Source organism: Macrobrachium nipponense, chromosome 38 (genome assembly GCF_015104395.2).
Source record: "Macrobrachium nipponense isolate FS-2020 chromosome 38, ASM1510439v2, whole genome shotgun sequence".
Taxonomy (NCBI): Eukaryota; Metazoa; Arthropoda; class Malacostraca; order Decapoda; family Palaemonidae; genus Macrobrachium; species Macrobrachium nipponense.
In genome coordinates, this window is record NC_061098.1 from 15,816,216 (window position 1) to 15,842,642 (window position 26,427).

Genomic DNA, 26,427 nt, shown 5'->3' on the forward strand with positions numbered 1-26,427 from the left:
TACAGTACCAATCAAATACTTTAATTCCCACATTCTTGCATTTATATAAAAAAGAGAAGAGCTAATAAAATGTTTAAAACTTTGAAATACTACACATACAACTTATTACAGCTACAGCAAAATATTATCTTTAAACAACAGCATAGCAATTTCTTTCACAATGCAAGTATTTTCTCAAATTTTAATTTGAAAAAATAAGATTTTCTTTGTTATATAAAGCTCTATTAGCATCTAGTGTGGTGGTGGATGCTAGCAGTGTAGGTGGTATCCCCTACTTTAGCATGAAATAAAAAGTGACATATGCACTTACTACACAAAGTCTCCCTGGCTGCAGAAAGGCATAATATATATTGGCCTTGTCATGAAAGCATGACGCTCCATCTTAAGATTGTGGATGGTTTGCTTAATCTTGTAATAGCTCTCCACTTCTGATTCTCTTGGTATCTGCATTTTCTCCAAGTCTTTCTCTGATTTTGCCACACCTAAAATTCAGGAAAAATACAAAGTAAAATTATTCTAGTTTTCAGAAACATGAAGTAAAGAAATACTAATGTACAGAAAAAATTCCATTTGATATGAATTAATTCAAGTCCAAAGGATTAGGTATAACAGTTAGTAGAAATTGGAAAATGCCAAAATCCAACCCAGTAGGAAGTTATATACTGTACGTACTTAACTGTTTAACACTCCATCTAGTCTGTTTTCTAAATTTCACAGCATTTAGCCTAAAAGCCTAAAAGATTGGTAACCAAGATGTGGACAAGATCATAGCAATCATAATGTTTAGTTGAAAAAAGGATTACAAAACCCTAAAACTTAAACAGTTTTTGCTTATGGAAAGAGCTTGTTGAAGTTCGAATATATGTAGTTGCCTACGAATAAAATGAGTTAATTTTTTTCAACTTTGCTTAATAACCTGAAAGATGAAATATCCTTAATTTTTAAATAAATAATGTTTGTCTGTATACTTACGATCACAAAGTTCAGGAATAGCTGAGAAATTCTGAAACTGGTAGAAGGACCTTTCAAGATGTACTCAGGGTTAATCTGTTCAACTCGAGCAGGTTAAGAACCATGTTGTAGGTAAGATGGAAGGCTGAATCAATGGGATCTGCTTTTCCCTAGAAATAAGATGAGAAACATTTATATAATCATACAAACACAAGCAAAGCTTACAATAACTAGCATAAAAATATTCTTAACGAGAAAAGTCAACCACAAATTTCCACTTACATGAACAAGGTTTTTCACCACTGAAGTGTTCAGCTTTTCATCAACCATCATGATTACAATACCCTTGTCATCCTTTCCTCGTCGGCCAGCTCGACCAGACATCTGAATATATTCTCCTGAAGTGACCTCGAAGAATACAAATATCCTATATACTATATATCTTATAACACTGAGTTTTTTATTATAAGTACTAATGTATTCACACAGCCATCAACTTGAAAAACGATCACATATCACTTCAACAAATAGCATGCTCTATTTCAATCAAGAGTAGAAGCTAATACCTATTCCATTACTGAAGTAACTACCTATTCCATTACTGAAGTAAAGTAATAATCTCACCCATCTGAAATCTGTGCCCATCAAACTTTTGTACAGATGTGAAGAGGACAGTTCTAGCAGGCATGTTCAAACCCATGGCAAAAGTTTCAGTTGCAAACAAAGCTTTAATCAATCCTTCACCAAACAGAATCTCAATGGCTTCTTTTATGATGGGTAAAAGTCCTGGTGAACAGAGAAACAAACAAAGTTAGATGAAAACCTTCGATGAAGGATGGTATTTCATAAGGGAACTTTTAAGAATTCTCAACTTCTCCACAAGTTGCACCCAAACTTCACAGAGAGTTAGAGGAGTTCTGCCCTCCTGATGTAACGAAATCCCCAAAAAACAGCTTGTATGCTTTTCATTCAGATGTCCAAAAGTAATTTTCTCATGTAAAACTGTGGTTAATTTTATGAAGCCAGAGTATAATAAACATTTTTATTTCCAAAGTTTACCAACATGACTGCAGTTTCATTAGTAGGGTAGCACAAATCATTTAGAAATACTGTACCTCCATGATGGATACCAATTCCTCTTCTTAATAATGGTAACACAGAAATAACTTGTGGCAGCTGCCTGTCCTCATCTGATAAAATCATGGAAATGGCATTTTCAAAAACTTCATCAACAAGTGTCTTTCCTCTGGTTGATTAAAGTCTAATTTGGACATCTGTAGGGCATATGCTTCACACTCCTTTTTGGAAAAACTGAAGATAATGACAGGCGCAAAATTCCTCTCCATAATCATTTTTACTATTTTAAAACAGTCACCAGCTTGCTGAGCTCCAACTTTCCTTCCTTTTGGAGCTGCCTGAAACATAGAGAAAAAGTATCTAATGAAAAAGGATGGTTTCACAAATATTTCTTTTTCTGAGTCCCAAGAACATGTTAATGTTTATTCCATATGTAATTATGAGTACGTACTATGTCCATCGACACAGTACATAGTATCATCTTCTTGAGTACAGGACATACTGCACTGAACAGAAGTAGTTTAGGGCATAATGCAGATATGGAAAAGTGGTTATGTGACAAAGATACAGTAATCTACAATATTATATTATAACGTTTTTCCATTTACAAGAATATTGTTTTAAACAATGGTTCAAACAAAAAATTCACTTTGACCTTCAAAATATTAACAATTCAATAGCAATACATTCAAAACCTCTTATGTATATTGTATTTTTCAATGAAGCCACAATACCTGTTCTGGACCATTTGAATAATGGTCATGGCAGCGTTTGAAATTGTCTTCTCGAACTTGGAGTGCTCATCTACAACTAGGTATATACCTTCACCACCAGCAGGAAATATGTAATGTTGGAGTGGTGTGGGCCGATAGTCAGTGTATACAACATGGCAAGGTTGGTGGTGGAGATAACATATCCACTGGGCAAACTGTAAACAAATTCAATTTAACTATGAAAAGGTTAAAATATGCAAAAAGGGTTTATCATAAACTTATCCTGGAAATTTTCAAAATAATAAAGGAACCACAATATTTCATACTGATTTTACTCATGCATACTGCTTGATGTGCAATCCTTTACACAAAGCTTAAAGCTATCATTGAAAGGCAATTCTGTCATTTTCTCAAGTCTCTTACACCATATGACAATTGAGGTAGCAGTGAGGTTTGTGACACAGCAAATAATGCTAGTGTGGGACATTTAACAAAGAATACGTATGCTTGCCCTGACCCTAGCGAACAAGTAAATTGTCACAAAAAGGAAACTATAAGGATCATAGTAAATCAAATAATTTTCAAATCAAAAGAAGTTTTAAGCTAAAGAACTACTTCAACTTGTATTCCTCCACTTACCTGACTGGCATTTGGTATAGTAGCAGAAAGAAACACAAAATGAACAGTTGCTGGTAAAAGAATAATGGTTTTCTTCCCAAACATAACCACGCTCCTTGTCTCTCATATAATGAAATTTCATCAAAGACAACCCAACCAACTTCTCTGGTAACTTCAGAGCCTCTGTAGAGCATGCTCCTTAGAATTTCAGTTGTCATAATAAGACAGGAGGCATTTGGATTGATCGTGACATCACCAGTAACAAACACCCACATCTTCAAATTCATCACTAAAGTCACGATACTTTTGATTACTTAAAGCTTTAATGGGTGTTGGTAAATGACTCGCTGTTTATTCTGCAAGCACTTTGCTATGGAGTATTCTGCAACCACTGTCTTACCAGCTGATGTATGAGCAGACACTAAAACACTCTGCTCATTGTCTATGCAAAGAATGGCTTCTTTTTGAAAAGGATCTAGCATAAATGGGTAGGACTTTGCTGGTTTGTCCTTTGGGGCTTGAAGTGGAATGTAAGACTGGCCAACTGGAACAGCAACTTCATGCGTGCAAGCTTCATACGTTTCTATGCTGTGAACTGCTATCCGTGGAATTTCTTCTGCTTGCCTGGAACAAGGTAAAAATGTTACTGCTAAAAATAATTACAGCTAGAGGTTTAATAACAACAAAATATTTATTACAAACAAAAGGAAAGGAATTACATCTTTTTGTGAGCTGTGAGCACAACATTTATTTTTCAATACAACCCATCAGGTTTTTACATCAGCCCACTTGGTGCAGGCAAGAGCAACTTCCAGAGATGCACAGTAATCTGAAGCTGAAGGTTTTTGGAGGGTCACACAACCTTGCATTGATTTCTTGTTGGCAAAACCATTTTTTGTATTCTTCGCTCTCAAGCTTGGTTAAATATGATATAATTATCCCATTCATGAGCTCTTTCAGCCACTAGAATGTGAGATATTGCTTTAAACAGTGTGACTCATGCTTATCCCTCTTGCTGAACTCACACTTACCATTCTTGCTGAAGTCCAGCAAAGAGGGAATCAAGTCTTTAGGGCCATAGTCCTACTGATGTCATCTCTGAGGGGTCAATGACTGGGCTTGATAAATACATGAAGACACCAAGGATACATCCCAGCACTGAGAACCTTCAAGTTCTAGAAGATACTCCTCACTCTAAGCTCTACCACATCTCAACTCACTCAACGAGCTGAGGTGCAGTAATCAATTATAAAATTTCATCAACAAAACAACCAGGACTTCACTTACCGAAGCTCTGACTTGGTCTCTTGAACAACATGAGATTTTAATTTTTTTGAAGAACCCTTAATATTTGGTTCCTCTTCCGCTTCTCTCTTCACAAGCAGTTTCTGTAATTCCTTTGCAGCTCTGTAATAAAAAATAGCCAATTACAACTCCTGAAAGGTTTCAAAATCTTAACCAAGATAACTATATCAATTTTTGTAGAGAATACAAGATGCACATGATCAAATCTGTAAAAAAGCACAACTGAATATTTGCAGTAAGTTATTCTGCAGTGATAAGATGATAATAACTACAAAAAAATCTAACTGATTATAAATATAAATAAACTAAGACAGTAGTATATGTATAGAGCAGAGGAAAACCACCGAGGAAAAACATTTTGCAGACAGGCATTATCTCTATAACATCTATTTCATGGAGGAAAAGCAACCCCCTATATAAATTCTAAACCATGGAGAAAGATTGCAGAATGTGGGGATTACCTTCCTGGAATGGTCTTTTTCAATAAAATAAAGTAACCCACTAATATACTAAAAATAACCAAACCCCTCCCCTTCCAATAATTTACCATTTGTGAAACATTTACGATCCCCCTTTATTTAAAGAATGAAATATCACGCAACCTGAATTTGGGATGATTGAGGTGACACACCATGATCACCTCAAGAACTACCTACAGGAGGCAGGTGTTGTATAACACTGTTTACATCAGTTGCAAACTTAGAAAAAGTTACTTTTCACATAAAAAATTGTAGATCACCAATCTGACTTAAATTCACTTAAGTTTGGTTTCTGAGTGGTTTAGAGCACAGAGAAATACTTTTATTCTATGGAAGTTTTTGCTAGAAGGAAAATTTTGGAAAAGTGCAAACCGGCAGGGGGCGACTGGATACATAATAGGTATATTGCAGCCCTAGTTTTTACCAGACCTTACCTTCCTAACCTGAAGGGACTAGCTCCCCCTGGAACCCCCCCAAGTACCCAAGTAGCACTAAATATCCTTGTCCTATGGTAAATGACCAAGCGGCAACATAGCGGGGTATTTCTATATGAGCATTCCGCCATGACCAACATCGTTTGTCCGCAGTGAATACGAAAGCCCACGAGGAATTGGGCCTCCGTCAAATGTACTTCGCTGTGTTTAGTACGAGCCCGCCTTGGGGGTTAATTACCAGTTATCCGAATAAATATTACTTACAATTCTTGTTCAGGAGGTAAGACTGCATAGAAAAAAACAAATCGCCAACTGCCATAGTCGAGGCCACCGCGGAATGGTAATATAGATCTACCCATAGCGGGCACCGATTCCGGAATGCAGCCACTTCCCGAAAATGCGTTTGAACCATGCCATGATTTCGTAATTTTGGAGAAAACACTTAGGGTAAAACACCGCATGGACTGGCCAACTCACCGACGATCACGGCTGGACACCCTCCGAAAAAGTACTTATAATGCATCCTGACACCGGAGATGGTCATCAGTCACAAGTTGTTGTTGGTGAGAGACGGAGCTAAAGACCTCTACTCACCTTTCGAAGTAAGTATTTTCTCCAAAGTTAGAAATTAAGGCCATATTTTAAGCTTTAAACAGAGGGTAATGAAAAGGGTGGCCAACGCAGTGCAAACTTCACCAAAACGCTTTCGAAATTTTTACTTACAATTAAATAACTTAGAAGATTGACGCCATCTAGATGTTTGCGAAGTCGCTTGTGTCAACAAACTTCCCATTTCCTGTGATAGATCCGCACACCACTTGTACCCATAGTCCCATAGATGCTGGGGCACTTCATCACTTCAATCGGAAAACGGTCCCTTGCCATGACGCTTTTAAGGAAACTACAGTTTTGGTAGAAGACAACGACGAAGCGTGCACTAGATAATTATTTAAATAAATAGTAAAACATCAATATTTTACATATTTATGATGACTAATTTGAAAATATTCGTTATTGAAAAAGTAACTCAATTCTGACTCAAATTTAAGTAATTGTTTTTCGGAATTAGAACGTTCTTTAAAGTCCTTTATTATGACGTCACGACATCTTGACTTTCGTACCTATTGTAGATTAATTGCTATACTCAACTTTTTTGCAGAACAGTTTACCAGTTATTCATGCAGATTGTTATCAGCTATTCATTTAATTGTTATAATCGTAATGCGCACATATATCTTTATTTACTTTTTGGATATATGAAGATGTTTTACTGCCAGATTACCGCCGTAGTGTGACGCAATCGCTTTTGCTCCCTGGGCCTCATGTCTGTTTTCGCACATAAAGAAATTAATGTGGGGCCGAATTTGCAGTGACCAGAAAGTCGTTAAAAGAGGAAAGTTAGTATTGAGGAGCATATGTTTTGATTGAGAAAAATACAAATTTATACAATAGCTAGCTTGTAAAAAATACTTGATTACAAAAAACCTGATTGACAACTAAGCAGCATACCCACTATGGGTTTCAGAGACAGTACAAGCACGTGGCAATATTTCAGTAACGAACACTCGTATCAGAACGAGATTTTGCTATAGTGTATTACACCCAGTGCCGTAATTTATAAGGGTATCGTGAATCACTAATCGTAAAGAATAACGACACTTGGGTCTTGTACCAAGAGACAAAAACTCCATTATCCAGAAATGGATACGAACACAGGAGTAAAAAGCTCCACCTACCCTCCCTCCCAACCTCCACCCCTGTCCTTCTTCCTTCCATCACCTTCCCTTCTCTCTCTCTGTTGCCAATTGGTACGTGTTCACCCTCCAAACTGGGTATAAGACTTACACAAACCGTGGAAATTGGTGAAATTAGCCTATGTACTGGAAGTACATATATATACATAAATATTAAAGCAATTTTATCATTATTGCATTACTATGACAACGTGAATTCATGGATCAGTTTATAATAATGCATCGGCGTATGTGTGAAGCTCCACTAATGTGGCAACGATGATTTTGCCATTCTTAGCATGCAAACATTAAAGGTTACATTTATTTCTGGCATACAGTTATTAAAAAAATCAAAATACTAATATAGACTTAATGAAAAGTGCTAGCAAAAAGAAAAAACAATTCTAATCCACTATCCGTCGTCTGTTTCCGCTATGGTTTTCGGCAGCCAGATGTACGACAAGGTTAGAAACATTGGATTGTATCTACTTTAGAAATATCTGTAATTTTTCGGGGTAATTTGGTAGCAAAAAAGGGGTAATAGACATGAATTAAATAAACATTTTGAAATAAAGTAAAGCTGAACAAAATAATGAGCAAAATGATATTGTCATGTTACAATAAAGTTTTATACATACTTACCTGACAGATATATACTTAGCTATAGACCTCGTCGTCGACAGAATTTCAAATTTCGCGGCACACGCTACCGTAGGTCAGGTGATCTACCGCCCTGCCCTGGGTGGCAGGACTAGGAACCATTCCCGTTTTCTAATCAGAATTCTTCTCTTCCACCTGTCTCCTGCGGGGAGGCTGGGTGGGCCATTAATCGTATATATTTTGTCAGGTAAGTATGTATAAAACTTTATTGTAACATGACAATATCATTTTTATACATTCAACTTCCCTGCCAGATATATACTTAGCTGATTAGCACCCATTGGTGGTGGGTAAGAGACAGCTAACTACTGAAAATAGACAGGTAAACACAATATGTTGTAGGTATTAATAAACCTTGGTTCCTACCTTATTAGGCTGAAGACTTCGCGGCTACTGCCTTGGAGTCTGCTTAGCCTCAAGAGCCTCAACGAGATATTGATCTATGGCTAAGAGTTCTTGTGGTCTGCCAATGGGGTCTTATCCCACTTACTCGCAGAGCCTAAAGGCCTTTGTCATTGGGGTGCTATTCCACTAACATGACAATACACCTTGTTCAAGGAGCACAAAACCGATCCCGATCACCTGATCCTAACATCCATGTTAGTTCTAAGATTGGTAAGGAGTTATCCCCGAACTCCTTACAAACAACCAAAAAAAAAACTCGAAACCTAAAATACACTTTCATTACAAAATATACAAAAAAAAAAATTTTGTACTCCCCTACTAGCCATACATACCCTTGATCCCCTACCAGCAATGACACTATGCTCCCGTCGGACATTAGTGAGCTTGCTAAATATAAAACCAAGCACATTATCTGACAAGAGGGTTTATGTACCGATAAAAACACAAAATTAAGGATCAGTCTTTGCTCCAAGACCCAGCACTGTATCTGCTGATACAAAAGGACCTAGCGAGAAGCACTTCTCATAGGTCACTCTCACATCCTTCAGATAATGAGATGCAAACACTGAATTGCACCTCCAATATATAGTCTCAATGATATTTTTTAGAGACATATTCTTTTTGGAACACCAAAGACGTTGCTACTGCCCTCACTCATGGGTCTTGACTTTAGAAGACCGAAGGATTCCTCCGAGCACTTCTTGTGAGCGTCCGTAATAACGCTTCTCACAAAGAAAGCCAAGGCGTTCTTGGACATGAGTCTTTTGGGGTTCTTCACCGCACACCAAAGTACCTTGTTGACAAGCTCCCATCTGTCTCTTCCTCTCTAAATAATATTTCAGAGCTCTGCACTGGACAGAGAGACCTCTCTATCTCTCTGCCTACTAGGTTAGATAGGGCCTTTTACCTCAAAAACTTCTGGGCACTGGTTTTTGACGGGTTTTCGTTCTTTGCCAGAAACATTGTCCTGGAAAGAACAGATGGCAGCATCTCCTTTGAACCCCACCGTGGAATCCAGAGCGGTGAATTCGCTGTCCTCTTGGCTTGTGTAGCGAGAGCCCCAGGAAACAGCATTTCCTAGTGACGTCGCGGAAGGAAGCAGATGTAAAGGCTCGAATTTATCCGATGAAAGGAATCTCAGGACCACGTCTAGATTCCAACTAGGTGTTCTAGGAGTAGCTGCCTTTGAAGTCTCAAAAGATCTAATTAGATCGTGTAGATCTTTGTTTGCTTGCAATGTCTAGGCCTCGGATTCCTAAAATACTGAAGAACAGCATGCTTCTGTATCCCTTTATTGTTGAGACAGATTAGGTGTGATTCCTCTCTCAGAAAGAGGAGGAAATCGGCAATATTCACTATAGAGGTACTGGAGGAGGACAGTTTCTGACCCTTACACCACCTCCTAAAGACTTCCCACTTTGATTGGTATACTCTTCTCGTCGAAGCTCTGCGGGGTTCTCTAGCGATAGAGCCCGCAGCCTTGCGAGAAAAGCCCCTCGCTCTGACAAGTCTTTCGATAGTCGAAAGGCAGTCAGAGCGAGACCTGGGAGGTTGTGATGAAACCTCTCGAAGTGGGGTTGTCTGAGTAGATCTAGTCTGTTTTGGAATCGATCTGGGGAAGTCCACTATCCACTCCAGTACCTCCGTGAACCATTCCTGGGCTGGCCAAAATGGGGCTATTAGCGTCAACTTCGTGCTCTTTCGAAGCTACGAACTTCCTGAGCACTTCCCCCAGGATCTTGAACGGGGGAAAGGCGTATGCGTCCACACCCGACCAATCCAAGAGAAACGCGTCTATTGCGAAGGCTCTCGGATCTTCCACTAGAGAGCAAAAATATCTCTATTCTTTTGGAGAGGAACGTCGCAAACAGGTCTATGTGAGGTCTCCCCCACAGGGACCAAAGACTTCGACACACTTCTTCGTGTAGAGTCCATTCTGTGGGAAGGACCTGATTGGTCCTGCTCAGTCTGTCCGCTCTCACATTCTTGATCCCTTGAACAAACCTTGTGAGGAGAGTTATGCCTCTTTCTTCCATCCAGGTTAACAGGTGTCTTGTTACTGATAGAGGGAGAAAGAGTGCGTGCCTCCTTGCTTGCGTATGTAAGCCAGAGCCGTGGTGTTGTCCGAGTTTATCTGTATCACCCCAGCCTCTGACTATCTCTTCGAAGAACTTTAAGGCTAGGTGTATGGCCACTAGTTCCTTGCAATTGATGTGCCAGGACACCTTTTGTTCCCTTTGTCCAGGTGCTCTGAACACCTCCCTTGCTCCTAGCGTCGCTCCCCATCCCGACTCCGAAGCGTCGGTATATAACACTTGGTCTGGGTTCTGCAGGGCAAGCGATAACGCCCTCGTTCTTTTGAAGAGGAGGGATCCACCACTTCAAATGATCTCTTCTCTTGTGGAAGTTGGAAGATGTCCGAGAGTTGTCCGTCTTCCAACTCCACACCTCTTTGAGGAAAAACTGAAGAGGGCGAAGGTGAAGTCTCCCCAGAGAAGAACTTTTCTAGTGAGACAGGGTCCCTAAAAGGCTCAGGTAATCCCTCGCTGAACTGTTCTTTTTCTCTCTAAGAAGCTCGAGATTCTCGACAAACCTCGAGTGACTCTTTCTCGCGAAGGATATACTCGAAAACCCCCCGAAGAAATCCATCTGAATCCCCAGATAGGACCAAGTTCTGGCTAGGGGATCATCTGTGACTTTCTCGAGGTTGACGAGCAATCCCAGCGAATCTATCATGTTCCTTGTTACTGATAAGTCCTCCAAGCACTGAATCTCCGACTTGGCCCTGATCAGGCCAGTCGTCCAAGTTAGAGGGAGATGTTTATTCCTCTAGGTGAAGCCATCTTGCCACATTCGCCATCAGGTTGGTGAATACTTGCGGAGCTGTAGACAGACCGAAGCACAGAGCCCTGAACTGAAAGATCTTGTCTCCTATTACAAAACGAAGATATTTCTTTGACAAATGGTGAATGGGAACGTGGAAATATGTGTCTTGCAAGTCCAGAGAGGACCATCCAATCTCCTGGACGAAGAGCCGACATTACTGAGGCGGACGTTTCCATGCGAAACTTCTTTTTCTGAACAAAGCGATTCAGAGCGACTTACGTCCAGAACTGGTCTCCACCCCCCCCGATGCCTTTGGTACTAGAAAAAGGCGATTGTAAAATCCCGGGGAGTGTGGATCCTGCACAAGTTCGATGGCCTCTTTTTCCCACATTTGTTCCACCATTTGAAGGAGAGTCTTTCTCATTACCGGGTCTCTGTACCTCGCTGACAGTTCCCTCCCGTAGGCGTAGATGTTAGGGAGGGCTGTTGTCGAAGGGGATTACATATCCCTTCTTTAGGACCGACACTGACCAAAGGGTCGGCTCCCCTTTTTGCCCATACTCCTGCAAAGTTCAGGAGTCTGGCGCCCACTGGTGCTTGAAGGAGCAACAAGTCACTTTGGATTTTTCTTGAAGGGCCTAAAGGAAGACCTTCCTCTCTTATCAGAGCTCTTCTTTCTGCAGGGGGACGAGCCGCTGTACCTCACGAAAGGGCTGCTGAGGAGGACGAGAGTCCTTCTTAATCGCCGACACTACAGGGCGTCCTTTCTTGGACGTTTGTGTTAGTAGGTCTTGTGTCCGCCTTCTCAGTTAGCGAGCGAGATATATCCTTCACTAACTGAGAAGGAAACAGATGATCCGATAGAGGGGGCGAAACAATAAAGCAGTCCTCTGGCTCGGAGAAACCCCTTTCGATAATAGGGATCCATATACTGATCTCTTTTTCAGGAGACCAGCACCAAAAAGGGAAGCCACTTCACCCGAACCGTCCTGTATACCTTGTCCATGCAAGACAGGACGCTATGGAGAATCTCTGGGTTTTAAGAAACTCCGGATCTTTAGATTTGTTGGCCAGAACTCCGAGTGACCAATCCAGAAAGTTGAACACCTCTAAAGTGACAAAAAGTCCCTTTAGAAAGTGGTTCAACTCTGAAGTGCTCCACGTCGCTCTGACCGATCCTAAGGAGTGACGTCTAGAGGCCTCCACTAAATTGGAAAACGTCCGCATCTGCAGAGGGCAGGTAGAGAAAGACCCATAGTCTCTCCTGTCCCATACCAAATACCTCTCTTTTCCATGTAGTTTTGGAAGGAGGCATGCAGAATACCGTCTTTCCTAACTCCTTCTTCTTGTCCATCCAAGAATCTAAAGAATGGAGTGCCTTCTTCATCGATATAGCAGGCTTCATTTTCAAAAAGGCCGAAGATTTTGCCGTAGCCGAGCTCGAAAAGAGAGAACGAGGAGAAGGAGGAGCCGCCGGACTAAGAGAATCTCCAAATTCTTGAAGCAATAATGAGGCTAAGACTTTATAACTCGATAGTCCCTCATTAGCAGGAGGTTCGTCATCAGACAACTCGTCTAACCCTCGATCAGACGAAGGAGAAAGTTCACGTTTGGAGGGAGAGTCCTTCCAAGACCTCCTATGCTCTGAAGGAGAGGAGCTCCTATTTGGAGAAGAGTCATAACCTCCAGGAACGAGTCTCCGACTCCTGCCTCTTGGCTCTTGACTCTTGCCTCCTGACTCCTGCCTCCTGGCTCCTGACTCCTGCCTCCTGACTCCGGACTCCTGCCTCCTGACTCCGGACTCCTGCCTCCTGACTCCGGACTCCTGGCTCCTGCCTCCTGACTCCTGCCTCTTGGCTCCTGGCTCCTGCCTCTTGACTCCTGCCTCTGCCTCCTGGCTCTTTGCCTCCTGCCTCCTGCCTGGATGCCTCCACACTCCTGGCTCTGGGCTCCTGCCTCCTGGTTGACTCCTCACTCCTGGCTCTTGGCTCCTGCCTCCTGGGTGACTCCTCATCCTGGCCGGTGCCAGACGTCTGATCGGTTCATCCAGGTTCGTACAGGAAACCTCACCTCGAGTAGGAGTATCGATCCCATGGCGGCAGATACCTCCATACGTCTGGAGGATCTTTTGATCGGAAGGGAAGAGTCTTTCCTTCTAGGAGGCTCCTTTGACAGAACTCCTACAAAAGACGAAATCTGCTCTTGCATCGCCATCATGAATCTCTTCGTAGCCTCCTCTTTATCCTCTTCGGGAGGAGGGGAAGGAGGAGGGGAGGAGTCCATAGCCTCCACCTCCTGCCTCCTTCTCACTCTGGTTGAAAGAATGGCTCTTCTTGCCTTCTTCACTCCCGAGGGAGACTCCTCAGGGAAGTTTTCTGGCTCGAATCAATAGTCGGAGCCTTCAACTCCTCTTGAGTGGCCGAGATCGATCTGAATCTCTCCAATCACGTCTCGGAGATGAAGATCCCGACGACGAAAAACACTCACGCAGGACGCTTTTACAATAGCCATCCTTGGCAGTCTGGGGTGTCACAGAAACCGCCGAAGGGACACCTGATCGGTGGGGATTCTCCACAACCTCCTTTCGGTTTCGACATTCCTTCTCCTCTGGGCATGTGAGCTTGGAAGAGGTCTAGACCTAGAGCGTTGCTGAGCCGACCAGATGCCCCTCCACTACACTGGGGACACTCATATCACTGTCCACTGAATAATCACTAAGCCTACCTGGTATGGCAGCCATTTTGTTTTCCATCAACTTGAAGGCTGCTTTTAGATCCGCAAGTTCTTTTGCTGGATCTACAGGTTCTGCAATAGGAGAAGGGGCTGCAATGGAAGGAGAAGTAGCAATACTTACCCTTGGGAAGATCCCAAGCTAGGAATTAGTTTTTCAGATCTAGAACTACTTAAACTCTATAAGAAGCCTTCCTCACTCTTTCTCTCTCTAACTTTTTAAATAATTAGTTAGATTCTTCCATTCGTTCTCACTCAAGTTCTCACATTCCTTACAAGTATTAGTAAAAGAACATTCATACTCCCTGCAACCCTTGCATACCGTGTGAGGGTCTACCGAAGCTTTCGGCAACCTCACCTTACAGCCTACATTCACACAACGTCTCACAACCATTCCAGAGTCAGACATTATTAAAGAAAATTCCAAAATCAAGTCCACAAAACAGTCCACAAAAGCGTATGCCAATCCAACAATCCAGATACGTCACCAAAAGTCGGTCAAGAAGATCAATTGCCGGTAAAAAAAGAAAAACCAATCGAGAGGAACCAACAACAATGTTGATGGTCCGGGCGACAGAAGAATTCTGATTAGAAAACGGGAATGGTTCCTAGTCCTGCCACCCAGGGCAGGGCGGTAGATCACCTGACCTACCGGTAGCGTGTGCCGCGAAATTTGAAATTCTGTCGGAGACGACGGAGTCTATAGCTAAGTATATATCTGGCAGGGAAGTTGAATGTATAAAAGTAAACAATTAAGGGAATAATTATTAGCTTTGCACTTCATAAAGTGTTGTCGTCTGCTGCTCGTAACTGTGTTTGTGGAGTGAGCGCTCAGGAACCAGGAACAGCAACGTGGTTTAAGTGCAATGTGGAGTGAATTAAGACCAAAATGTGTAATTAAATAACAATCAAATAAGCACTGTGGAGTTTCAGTTGTGATGGCAGTAAGGATAAATCCACCGATTACAAGGTAAAAATGAATTCAGTTCAAACCATGACCCCGGGAATAACACGTTTCATACTTTCACTAATAAAGGCAACAAAATGTTGTTTTATTGTGCTGATTACAACTGCAATCTTGAGTAAGATCAATAAAAACGTAACATATATACGCTAACATTGTTCAAACTGAATGCTCGGAAGGCTGGGAAAGATGGTGTCCATCCGCGACTAGACCCATCCAGCCACACGATCGCCGCCATATTGGATTTCAAAACTGCCTTGAAACATATTTAACGAAGAGCGTCACATTACTTATTTTAGTTCATATGGGGCTTTCATATTTATCACATTATTTGTTTTGACAGAAACTTCAATGTTTTGAATGGTATGCTTAGAGTTGTGATTGTATTCTTGTTTCACCAATTAAATATCGAGTGAATATGACCCGGCAAGCGTGATGATGGTGGATCGTCCGTGATTGCTTACCCTACAAGGTAAAAATTAATTCAGTTAAATCATGACCCCGGGAATAACAAGTTATATAATTTCTCTCTCCTTTCGAAGTAAGTATTTTCTCCAAAGTTAGAAATTAAGGCTAAATTTAAAGCAATAAAGAGGGTAGTGAAAAGGGTGTCCAACGCAGTGCAAATCTCACCAAAACGCTTTCGAAATTTTTACTTACGCTAAATATCTTAGAAAGATAGACGCCATCCTAGTATGTTTGTGGAGTCGCTTGTGTCAACAAACTTCCCATTTCCTGTGATAAATTCGCACAACACTTGTAGCCATAGATGCTGGGGCACTTTCATCACAACAATCGGAACACTGTCCCTAACCACGACGTTTTTAAGGAAACTATGGTTTTGGTAGAAGACGACGACGAAGCGTGCACTAGATAATTATTTAAATAAATAGTAAAACATCAATATTTTACATATATTTATGATGATTAATTTGAAAATATTCATTATTGAAAAAGTAACTCAATTCTGACTCAAATTTAAGTAATTGTTTTTTGGGATTTAGAACGTTTCTTTGTTTTAAGTCCTTTATTATGACGTCACGACATCTTGACTTTCGTACCTATTGTAGATTAATTGCTATACTCAACTTTTTTGAACAGAACAGTTTACCAGTTATTCATGCAGATTGTTATCAGCTATTCATGTAATTGTTATAATCATAATGTGCATATATATCTTTATTATTTGCTTTTTGGATATATGAAGATGTTTTACTGCCAGATTACCGCCATAGTGTGACACAATCGCTTTCGGTCCCTGGGCCTCTGTCTGTTTTCGCACCATAAGAAATTAATGGGGCCGAATTTGCAGTGACCAGAAAGTCGTTAAAAGAGGAAAGTTAGTATTGAGGGGGCATATGTTTTGATTGAGAAAAATACAATTTATACAATAGCCAGCTTGTAAAAAATACTGATTACAAAAAACTGATTGACAACTAAGCAGCATACCTACTATGGGTTTCAGAGACAGCACAAGCACGTTTTTTGGCAATATTTCTGTATACGAACACTCGTATCAGAACGAGATTTTGCTATAGTGCATTACACCCAGTTTCCGTAATTTATAAGGGTATCGTGAATCACTAATCGTAAAGAATAACAACACTTGTCCTTGTACCAAGAGACAAAAACTCCATTATCCAGAAATGGATACGAACACGCGTAAAAAGCTCCACCTACCCTCTCCTCCCCCCCTCCACTGCCACCCCTGTCCTTCTTCCTTCCTTCGCCTTCCTTTCTCTCTCTCTCTCTCTCTCTCTCTCTCTCTCTCTCTCTCTCTCTCTCTCTCTATTGTCAATTGGTAGGTGTTCACCCTTCAAACTGGGTATAAGGCACAAAACGTGGAAATTGGCGGTTGAAATTAGCCTATGTCTTGAAAGTATATATACGTAAATATTAAAGCAATTTTATCATTATTGCATTACTATGAAAACTAGAATTCATGGAAACAGTTTATAATAATGCATCGACGTATGTGTGAAGCTCCACTAATGTGGCAACGATGATTTTGCCATTCTTAGCATGCAAACATTAAAGGTTACATTTATTTCTGGCATACAGTTATTTAAAAAAATCAAAAAACTAAAAATAGACTTAAATCAATGAAAAGTGCTAGCAAAAAAAAAAAAAAAAAAATTATAATCCACTTATCCGTAGTCTGCTCCGCTATGGTTTTCGGCAGCCAGATGTACGACAAGGTTAGAAACATTGGATTGTATCTACTTTAGAAATATCTGTAATTTTTTGGGGTAATTTGGTTGCAAAAAAGGGGTAATAGACATGAATTAAATAAACATTTTGAAATAACAAAGTAAAGTTGAACTAAATAATGAGCAAAGTAAACAATTAAGGGAATAAAACTTTGCAGTGTCGTCGTCTGCTGCTCGTAACTGTGTTTGTGGAGTGAGCGCTCAGGAACCAGGAACAGCAACGTGGTTCAAGTGTAATGTGGAGTGAATTAAGACCAAAATGTGTATAATAACAATCAAATAAGCACTGTGGAGTTTCAGTTGTGATGGCAGTAAGGATAAATCCACTGATTACAGGTAAAAATGAATTCAGTTCAAACCATGACCCCGGGAATAACAAGTTTCATACTTTCACTAATATAAGCAACAAAATGTTGTTTTATTGTGCTGATTACAACTGCAATCTTGAGTAAGATCAATAAATGTTACATATATACGCTAACATTGTTCAAATGAGTGCTCGGAAGGCTGGGAACGATGGTTTCCATCTGTGACCAGACCCGTCCAGCCACACAATAGCCACCATATTGTATTTCAAAACTGCCTTGAAAATATATTTTACGAAGAGCGTCACATGATTATTTTAGTTCTTATGGGGCTTTCATATATCACATTATGTTGACGAAACTTCAATCTTTTGAATGGTATGCTTAGTTATAATTGTGTTCTTGTTTCACCAATTAAATATCGAGTGAATAAGACCCGTCCAGAGTGATTGATGGTGATCGTCCCGTGATTGTTTACCCTAGGCTACATTACTTGATGAAACTTCAACCTTTTGAATGGTATGCTTAAAGTTATAATTGTATTCTTATTTCACCAATTAAATATCAAGTGAATAAGACCCAGCCAGCATAATGACGATGGATCGTCCGTGTTTGTTTACCCTACTTCGAGAGAAACGTAGATGTCTCGGTGTGCTGCCAGGATGGGCCACAGCTCTTGACTGATGCTCATGGCAGCAAATTAAAGTACTTTTTCGGGAAGGTGGCCGCATTATGGGATCGGTGGCCGCTATGTCACCGCTCGGTTATTTACCCTGCACACCCGACCTTTCCTTAAACTACTAGCTAGCTAATGACCTAGAGTATTGTGCCCAGACTTGGTTGGGGTGGGGCTTGGCCCTTCTCCCGTTAAAAAAAAACTAGGTATTTATGCTACTTCTGTGATAGTTTATAACCAATGATCTGCCGTCAACTCAAATAAAAATAAAAACCTAACCTTACCTACCTACTAGCTAGTAGCTAGGATACTACCTAGGTAAGCCATGGCAAAGGCCAACAAACATCGGTCAATTAAAGGCAACGTTTCGAAGAAAGATTCTGCCTCTTATCACTAAACTTACTCTTCATTTTCATCTTCGTCGACTGCGTCGATTTCTGGCAGTCTCTCGACCTGCTCATTGTCCTCTTCGTCGACGAAATCAAAGAGGTCTTCGTCAAAACACGCCATGTTGATCGGAATGTTTACATGCGCCTAAACTTCTTCTTCTTCAAGACTTTATGACAGAGCGTAACGCAAGTGACAAAGCGATTATATGTATTTGCATACCCAGGAATAGTGAAATACATTGACTCATGCTATTTAGAAGTGAAATATGTATAAGCCGTAGTAGTCGTGATCTAATCCCGAAGTATAACTCCATTCATTAATCTTGTCATTACATTCTATATATTTTGCAGCTTCCCAAGTCGCATCTTAAGTAGATTGTGACAATTTCAATCTCCATTCTATCCAATGAAACAACAGCATACTAATCAAGATTTTTTGTGACAAAGGCAATATTTCTAAAATGAAGGACCATAACCCTTACAACACAATTAAATTAAGTAGTGCTGAGTCTAGCAGCACACCTAAGTCACAATTCAGCTTTTTGTGGGGAAATAAATCTCTCTGTTATGCACAAATATCTTGAACTTTTCTCTTTTACATTTCTCTGCAGTAGGTACCTACATTTCACAATCCAGTTGTCATTGGTCAAAAACGCATTAGACCTAACAGTTCCTGGGAGCACAACTGGTGTTCCTTTTCTGTTTCATAAGATGGGTATCCGGTCATTTCACCCACTTCTTAGTTGTATGCCTTCCATAATAGTTCGAACCAAAACTTATTCTTAAACAGGTTCTTACATCGGACCCCTATGCTGATATGATGAAAACCAATTCGGTTTCCTAGTGCACCAATTTCCATTGGTACTGTCATAAATTTTAAAGGAATGATTACCCTCATTACATAATGATCGATGGAGATGACATAGAATGTGTGGAGAAGGAACTTATATGTGGGCGAATTGATTCTTATATGTGGGCGAACTGATTCTTCTATGTAGGCGAACAGACTCTTATTATGTGGCGAATTGCATGTGGGAAGAAATATTTAAAAAAAAAAAAATCATTACCATGTATTTTTATTACAAGAAAGAATAACGTGCCATATGGGATACTCTGGGCAGGGTAAGTAAGAGGCACTTTTCCCGTGTTAATGGTTTATTACAGAGGCTTCTTAATAATCCTGATAAAAGAAGCCCATAAAAACGCCAAAATATAGAAAATAAGTACTACTATTTCAGAGACTGTTGTCTCTCTCTTCTGGTTCTGGCTAAATCATTTACAAATGCTGCATTTTAAGTTGATTTTCCCCCAAAAATACAGATTTTGACGACTATTTCGAGTTCTCACGTCACGGTAAGATTCAGTGAGTGCATATAAATCTCTAGTTTGACATTTTGTTATACTTGTCAATTTCAGACCATCTGTCATGTCTGCATCGTTCGCCGAACCTTTCCAAGCGACGTTGCAAACAGTGTTTGAAAAGTGGTTAAGCTTTTGCCCCACAAACATCTACTAAATTATCGTATATAATGACATCTCAGTCATGGTACTGTAATATGATTTTATTTGTATTATAAGTATTATTATTATATCAATATATGCATGAAAAAAATGCCAGTTTCTCGCTTTAAAATGTATTTAAAACTGAGGGAAGGGAACCAGGTTTGCCTAATAGAAGCTGACTTATAATCCTAACGAAACGCGCCCTCGTTGTCTTCTTCCCCACCAGACACAGACGCCCGACACAAACACAACAGCCGACGAGGGGACCACTATCTAGGATATCTCCGGTTTTATCACCTGTGTCTGACTCGAAGGACTTGCCGAAGGACTCAAGATAATGATGTCGAGGTCACTCAGGGCAGAGACTCGCTCCCGAGGGAAGGAGGACTCCAAAAGGCCCATGCAGTCGTTAGATAAGGTCCGACGATGGTGAGTACCTACTGCTACGATGGCTGGCTGGGCTTCCAGTAGTAGGTAGTTTTAACCTCAACTCAAGTTGACAGCTTTCAATGAAGCCAAACATGTTCTATGTGTATTTTTAACGAAAATTACCATTGTAACTTTATTATATTCGAGCGCAGCTGTAAAATACCTAGTAGTTATTCGGATATTTGTATTACCTATAATTTTGAATTGGCATTCATTTTCGTAGGAACTGCCATTTTAACTTGTTACAACCATATTTTTTTGTTTGTTTACAAAAATATGTGGACTTCAGTGAGGAAATGGAGATTTTTTATGTGTTTTTTTCTAAAATGATACAACAGCTTGTAGGTACTACCTATCGTAACCTGATCTACAGTAGCTAGGTAGGTCAGCGATTACAACCATAACCTACTAATTTATGGTGCCGGGGTTTCCCTACTAACAAAAATGAATTTTACAACAAAGTTAATAGGCTAGTCTGATATTATTACCTTTAATGTCTTGCTAAATATATGAAATAGGCAATTGCAGTTATTTAGGATACCGAGTTTGAATTTTTATAGCTAGGTACTAGGTATGTAGCCTAGGTTTACAAATCTTAATATATTTTATGGGGTTACTTTTTGCATAAGGTGGTACTGCTGATGAGTACCAGCCATGTTGTGATTAATATTAAGGTAGTTCCCTTAATTATGAGACATCAGCGTGTAAGATACCTCAGTCTTTGGATCATAGAAATCAAACCTCCTATTTTATACAAGGGACATTTTCAGGTTTGATTTAACAGGTTTTAGGTATATAGCGTTATTTGCCTTAATATTAAGAATATTGCTAGTAGATTAGGTAATGAAGCATTTAAGTTGATCACTCGATATACCTTAGATAGTGGCCCACAAGAGTTTTAACCCAGTGTATAACCACTTTCCGTAAACCATAAACAAAAGACTGTAAAGATAATAAAGGTAATGACCCCAAACAAATTTTAGTTCAAGGTAATGACCACTAAACTTTGCTGGGGGTCACTAGCTAGTTAAGAACTAAATTTTGCTTGCGTTAAATTAATCATATAGGGTGTTACTAAGGAAAGCAGAATAATAAATAAATAGAACAGGAGCAACAAAGAATGTTTTGAGACCTTCTTGTTACAAGAGTATTTTTTCTACATCAAACAACCACAGAGGAAAAAGACATTGTTTTTTTTTTTTTTTTTATTTATGATTGCAGAACACACACAAAATTTTACATAGATATTGATATTAAGAAACTTAAATTTCAAAAGGGGATTAACATCTGTTTGGTAATAAAGGTTGTTTAGAGTAGTTGCACTGTACCACAGTTATTTGCCAAAATATAATTTTTCCCCTAAAGTATATTATCCAGGTCACTAAAGTTATCGTTTCCAGACTTAAAGAGGGCTGGATAGAAGGTTTTGTTCTTAAGAATTGGAAGGAAAAGGTTAGAGGTGGAAAATTATTTGGAAAAAACCAAAGGGAAGGAATGAAAAGGAAAAACTAGAAAATAAGAGTACACCTGGTGCTGAGGGATCTTGCATAGAACCTTTGTACGTACTACTAACAGTGTTTCATGTATGGCATCCCATAGACAGTACCTCCTTGTAGTATTATTACTCTGACGACATTGTTTTGATTTTCATTTCTTTTTCAGGGAGAAAAAGTGGATTACGATTCATGACACCACAATGAAGATTTACAAATGGGTACCAATAGCTGATGTAAGTATTAAAGTATTTCCTTTCTTTCTTGTGTAACTGTCGTATTACTGTTCTTATAAATAGGATAATATCATGGCTGGGCATAGTTTAGTGTGGCAGGTGAATTTATTTCCATCATTTAGAGGCTTATTCATACTTGCAGAAAGATTTCAAAACTAATTAAATTCTCTTCTAAAGAACTGCTTGTCTTTGGTAAAATCAGTTTCAGTAAAAACTTGTTTTATCTGTGCCCCTTCATGTTCTCTGCTGATTGCTTGAAGGCTTCCTAGGGCCCTACTGGTGCAAAGAAAACTTTTGGAAATTTTATTGGTATTATAAATTACTGTAGGTTCATTTTAAAGCTGATTTAGAATGCAATTCTTAGAGGGGGATGTCTCACCTCCCAACCTAAACTATACTCGGGTTTTTTTCCATCTGTCCACCAGCCTGTGGTGTTTGCGTATGGTAACACTGCGTCCCGGGGTTTAGATAGTTACATTCAGCTTACATTCAACAATTATAATAATATCCTATTTCGAATATTAATGGTATAATTCGCATACAGTAAATTATTAAAACACTTTTCAGTTGCAAATGTACACCCAGATATCCTTTTATTTACCTAAAATTTAGATGTAGCGTAACTATTTAAAGCCTGGGACGCAGTGTTACCATGCACGACCACCACAAGCGGATGGACAGATGGAAAAAACAGAGTAGTATAGAAATATATACTATTGTTAATTAATATTTCGGGATTGGGTCTTTCCACCCTGAAAATGGTTATATATCTTTAGATATTTTTTTTAAACTTAAGGAAACCTGTCAGTATCTAGAGCAAAAAACAATGTGCATTTCAATATTTATGGAAAGTACGTTATTGAATCATTACCTGTATTGAAGCTAAGTATTCATGAATTCATCTTAGAATGTTTTATTACAATCAGAATAATTATTTCAGGTGTTGTTATCATAGGTTTATGAGTATGCAAACTACTGTGATTTTTCAGTGCAGACTGATATTAGGTTATTTTTACTTTTGATAATGCACAATATACTTTGCAATGTTTCAGGAACGTAAGAAGAAGAGTGGCAGTAGCTCCAAACAAAGAAAACAGAATCTCTAGTCGTGATAGCAGCATGTCTGCATTTCAGATGGGTGGTGACGATTCTACAGGTATGTTTTCGTTTCTTAAAAGTTCGCAGAAGGTACTAATGGCAGTCACTCACTAGCTTCCATCTGTAGCTCCTTTGTTAACAAACTTCAACTTCAGAACTAGCTTTGCACCAAAGAATTCTTCTATATAAAGACTAAAGTTTACTTGAAGCCTGTATCAATTGTTAGAATATATTCAGTCCTTGCATATGTAGGTATGAAAGCTGAATTTATGTGGCTAAATCAAGTAAATACCAGTTTTTTGTTAGTGACATGGTATTATCTCGTAAAATGTAGGCATTGTGTAATAATGAATCTTACAATGATAAATTAAAACAGATCTAACCAACTTTTCGATTGGTGTGTTGTCCATTCGAAAATGCATGCCACATTGGTGTACATACTATCCTGTCATTAGATTGGTCACACTTGTCTGACCAGTTGGCATTTGATGAATAAACCACCTTACCCAATCCTTGAATGTAGAGAATTCAGAAAAATGCCTACAAGCAAACATATCTCCAGTTATCCAGTTTTCACCCACAACACAAGAGTCAGAAACATACTCTTGAAAGAAATTTTGTCTGAATCTTAATTTTTTTTTTTTTAATCCAGTTACTCTATGAAGTTTTTAAGGAGTTGCAGCATATCAAATAATATGTACTCTAATAATCAATAACAAGCCCATAAGGCTTTTGCCCTAAAACTCATACATCCATCCATCCATAAGACAAAAGCAATATACATTTAGAAATGGCTATTTTGCTAAATCATGGGACATTAGCTGTAAATGTTATAGTATTTTGCATGTATTTCATTTTTCTAGCAAACAATGTATGCTCATCTTTATTTTCAGCTATGTCTGTGATGAGTGACTCTCAAGATGCAACTGACTTCTCTTGCAGTCAGTTCAACATTTCAGAAGATTCCAACTCAGAGCCACCATTTAAAAAGAAAATTCAGCAGAAAGTTAGATTTAGGTTGTCGTGGCAAATTGTTCGGTATATTTTTATTTTATTACAGAGATGTGCAGATTATAATTAATTTCCTAAACAGAAGGGCATCAGCCCAGGTATTTGAGCTTTCGGTTATTTTGAAGGGAAGACGTTACTATATGTAGTAGAAGGAATGTACTGGAGTGAAGACCAAATAATCAAAATTGATTATTTCATATATTTTAAAGTCCCATTTATGTACTTTTGACTCCTGATATTTATTTTGCACTGTCCTGTGCATGACCAAAAAATATACTTTTCCAGATTGAGAGGAAAGCTGATTTTTGTACTTTAACATTGAGAGTTATATAATAGTGTAATATTGTTTCTGTTTAGTATATCAGGCAAAATGAATCCTTATTGGTTAATGTTCTTAAATGTAAGTGGAAGTTAGCTGTTTGTCTTTGGAATTAGCTCAAGTCTGTCTTTTGACTAGGGTATTTATTTATTTCAGAGATTTTTAGAGGTATTTAAATGTTCTTTTCTGTCGTTAATCATTGCAAAGTAAAGAGTTAATAAAATGTCTGTGCTTCCAACACAGTTAAGTATTTAACCGAGCATCACCCAAAGTGATCTCTCTGGAAAATTAATGTTATGTATTTTATATATAATAAAGTATGTACTGTAAATCTTAAGCACTCAAAAATTTGATAAATAGAAAGTCAGCCAAGCAAAGTGGGATTTTAGACATTTTATGTAGACCAGGTAGGGAGGCAAGTTTGCCAACAAGTGAAGTATGGCTTTATATGGTTGCATATGTACTAAAAACATGAGTTTTAATTGTAATCAATTAAAGTCCTGGATAACTTACTTTTCCATTTTAAGGAGGTTTTTTCAATTTTTAACCAGCTGTACTTAATTGCTGTTGGAGTAACAATGACTTGTGTAAGCGATGACTGTCCTAGTGTCCACAAAATGTATTCACTAATTTTTTGTTTGACTTAACTTAGAATGTATCATCTGTGAATAACTCGGACCCCTACTATACTAATTTACGGGAAAAAAATACTTTAATATTTTTTGACCTTGTGTAGTATGCCTATGCTACTTTTATGTAAAATATCATGCTTTAAAATATTTTGTGGTTCCCACTTGTTACATAAAGGGGCAATGGCATAAAATTTTGTGGAAATAGAAAGGTGGAGTTTTTCAGTGTTGTGTCATAATATAAAAGAAATCATTAGGAATTCTGTAACTAAAAGTGAGAGACCCCATATGAATGTATAGGTTTACCTTGCCCTAAGAGAGTATTTTGTTAATACAAAAGTTCATAAACATGAGAGATGACTGGGGAGATAAACGGCTGGTGGCACCGTGTTTAGCCCAGACATGTTGTTGAGGGAGAGTTTGAAACTTGTTCGCTATGGTGAGGGAGTGAGCCTACAGTACCTTCGTTGCCCAGGCAACAGCACAAAATTAATTCCTTTTTTTAAATGCTTTATATAAGACAAACCTCTGTACTCTATATTTTTCCATGGTAATCAGAGTTATTACTGTAACTAACTGAGAAATCATGGTCTTATTAAAGTTAGTTTACTGTTCTAGAGTATATTAGCTTTGTAAATGGTAAGAATAAAAAGTCATGAAAAGTTATTACAAGAGAATAATTTATTCTAACAGATGTAATTTGGAACAGATGGTAATGTGAACCTTTAAGTTAATATGATAATTTTGATACTTTTTTTTGTCAAAACTCAGTATTACTTTTGTATTTTGAAGCAACTGTGAAAGAAAAAGAAAATACACTTCTCTAAATGTTGGAAGGAGGTAATTTAATCCCAGTCTTTGTTTAATTGTGAATTACATTTATTTATATTTTCTCGACGACCAATAATGTTATGCAACATTAAACCCTATATTAAGGAGTAATTCCTCTACTGTAAGTGTGAATAAGAATACAGAGAAGGTTGTTTTAAACAATACCAGAAAAAGAAATTACCAAATTAACCATTATTCTCCTGTCGGGGGCTTCATGCTGCCAACATAACTTCGTCTTATTTGCAGTATCCCTTTGGCACCTAACTACAACCTCTATCATTCGTTTTACTGCACCTCTCTTCATGTTCTCTTCCATGCTCCTGTTACACCTTTCAAACGTATGCTCTCAATTTTTTTATATATATATATATATATATATATATATATATATATATATATATAT

At 38.7% G+C, this 26,427-nt stretch overlaps 1 protein-coding gene and 1 pseudogene across 1 annotated transcript; one reads left to right on the forward strand and one right to left on the reverse strand.

The window, feature by feature from the left end:
- The window catches only part of LOC135209667 (exosome RNA helicase MTR4-like), a 36,246-nt pseudogene extending 17,599 nt beyond the window's left edge, over positions 1-18,647 (reverse strand).
- A 1,554-nt stretch (positions 18,648-20,201) lies between these two features.
- Positions 20,202-24,578, forward strand: LOC135209759 (B-cell CLL/lymphoma 7 protein family member A-like). Its single transcript, XM_064242546.1, is given in 6 exon segments — positions 20,202-20,407; positions 22,070-22,136; positions 23,189-23,215; positions 23,217-23,292; positions 24,128-24,240; positions 24,531-24,578. Coding segments are annotated over 6 exon segments (423 nt in total). The 5' UTR covers positions 20,202-20,315.
- Positions 24,579-26,427: the final 1,849 nt, after the last annotated feature.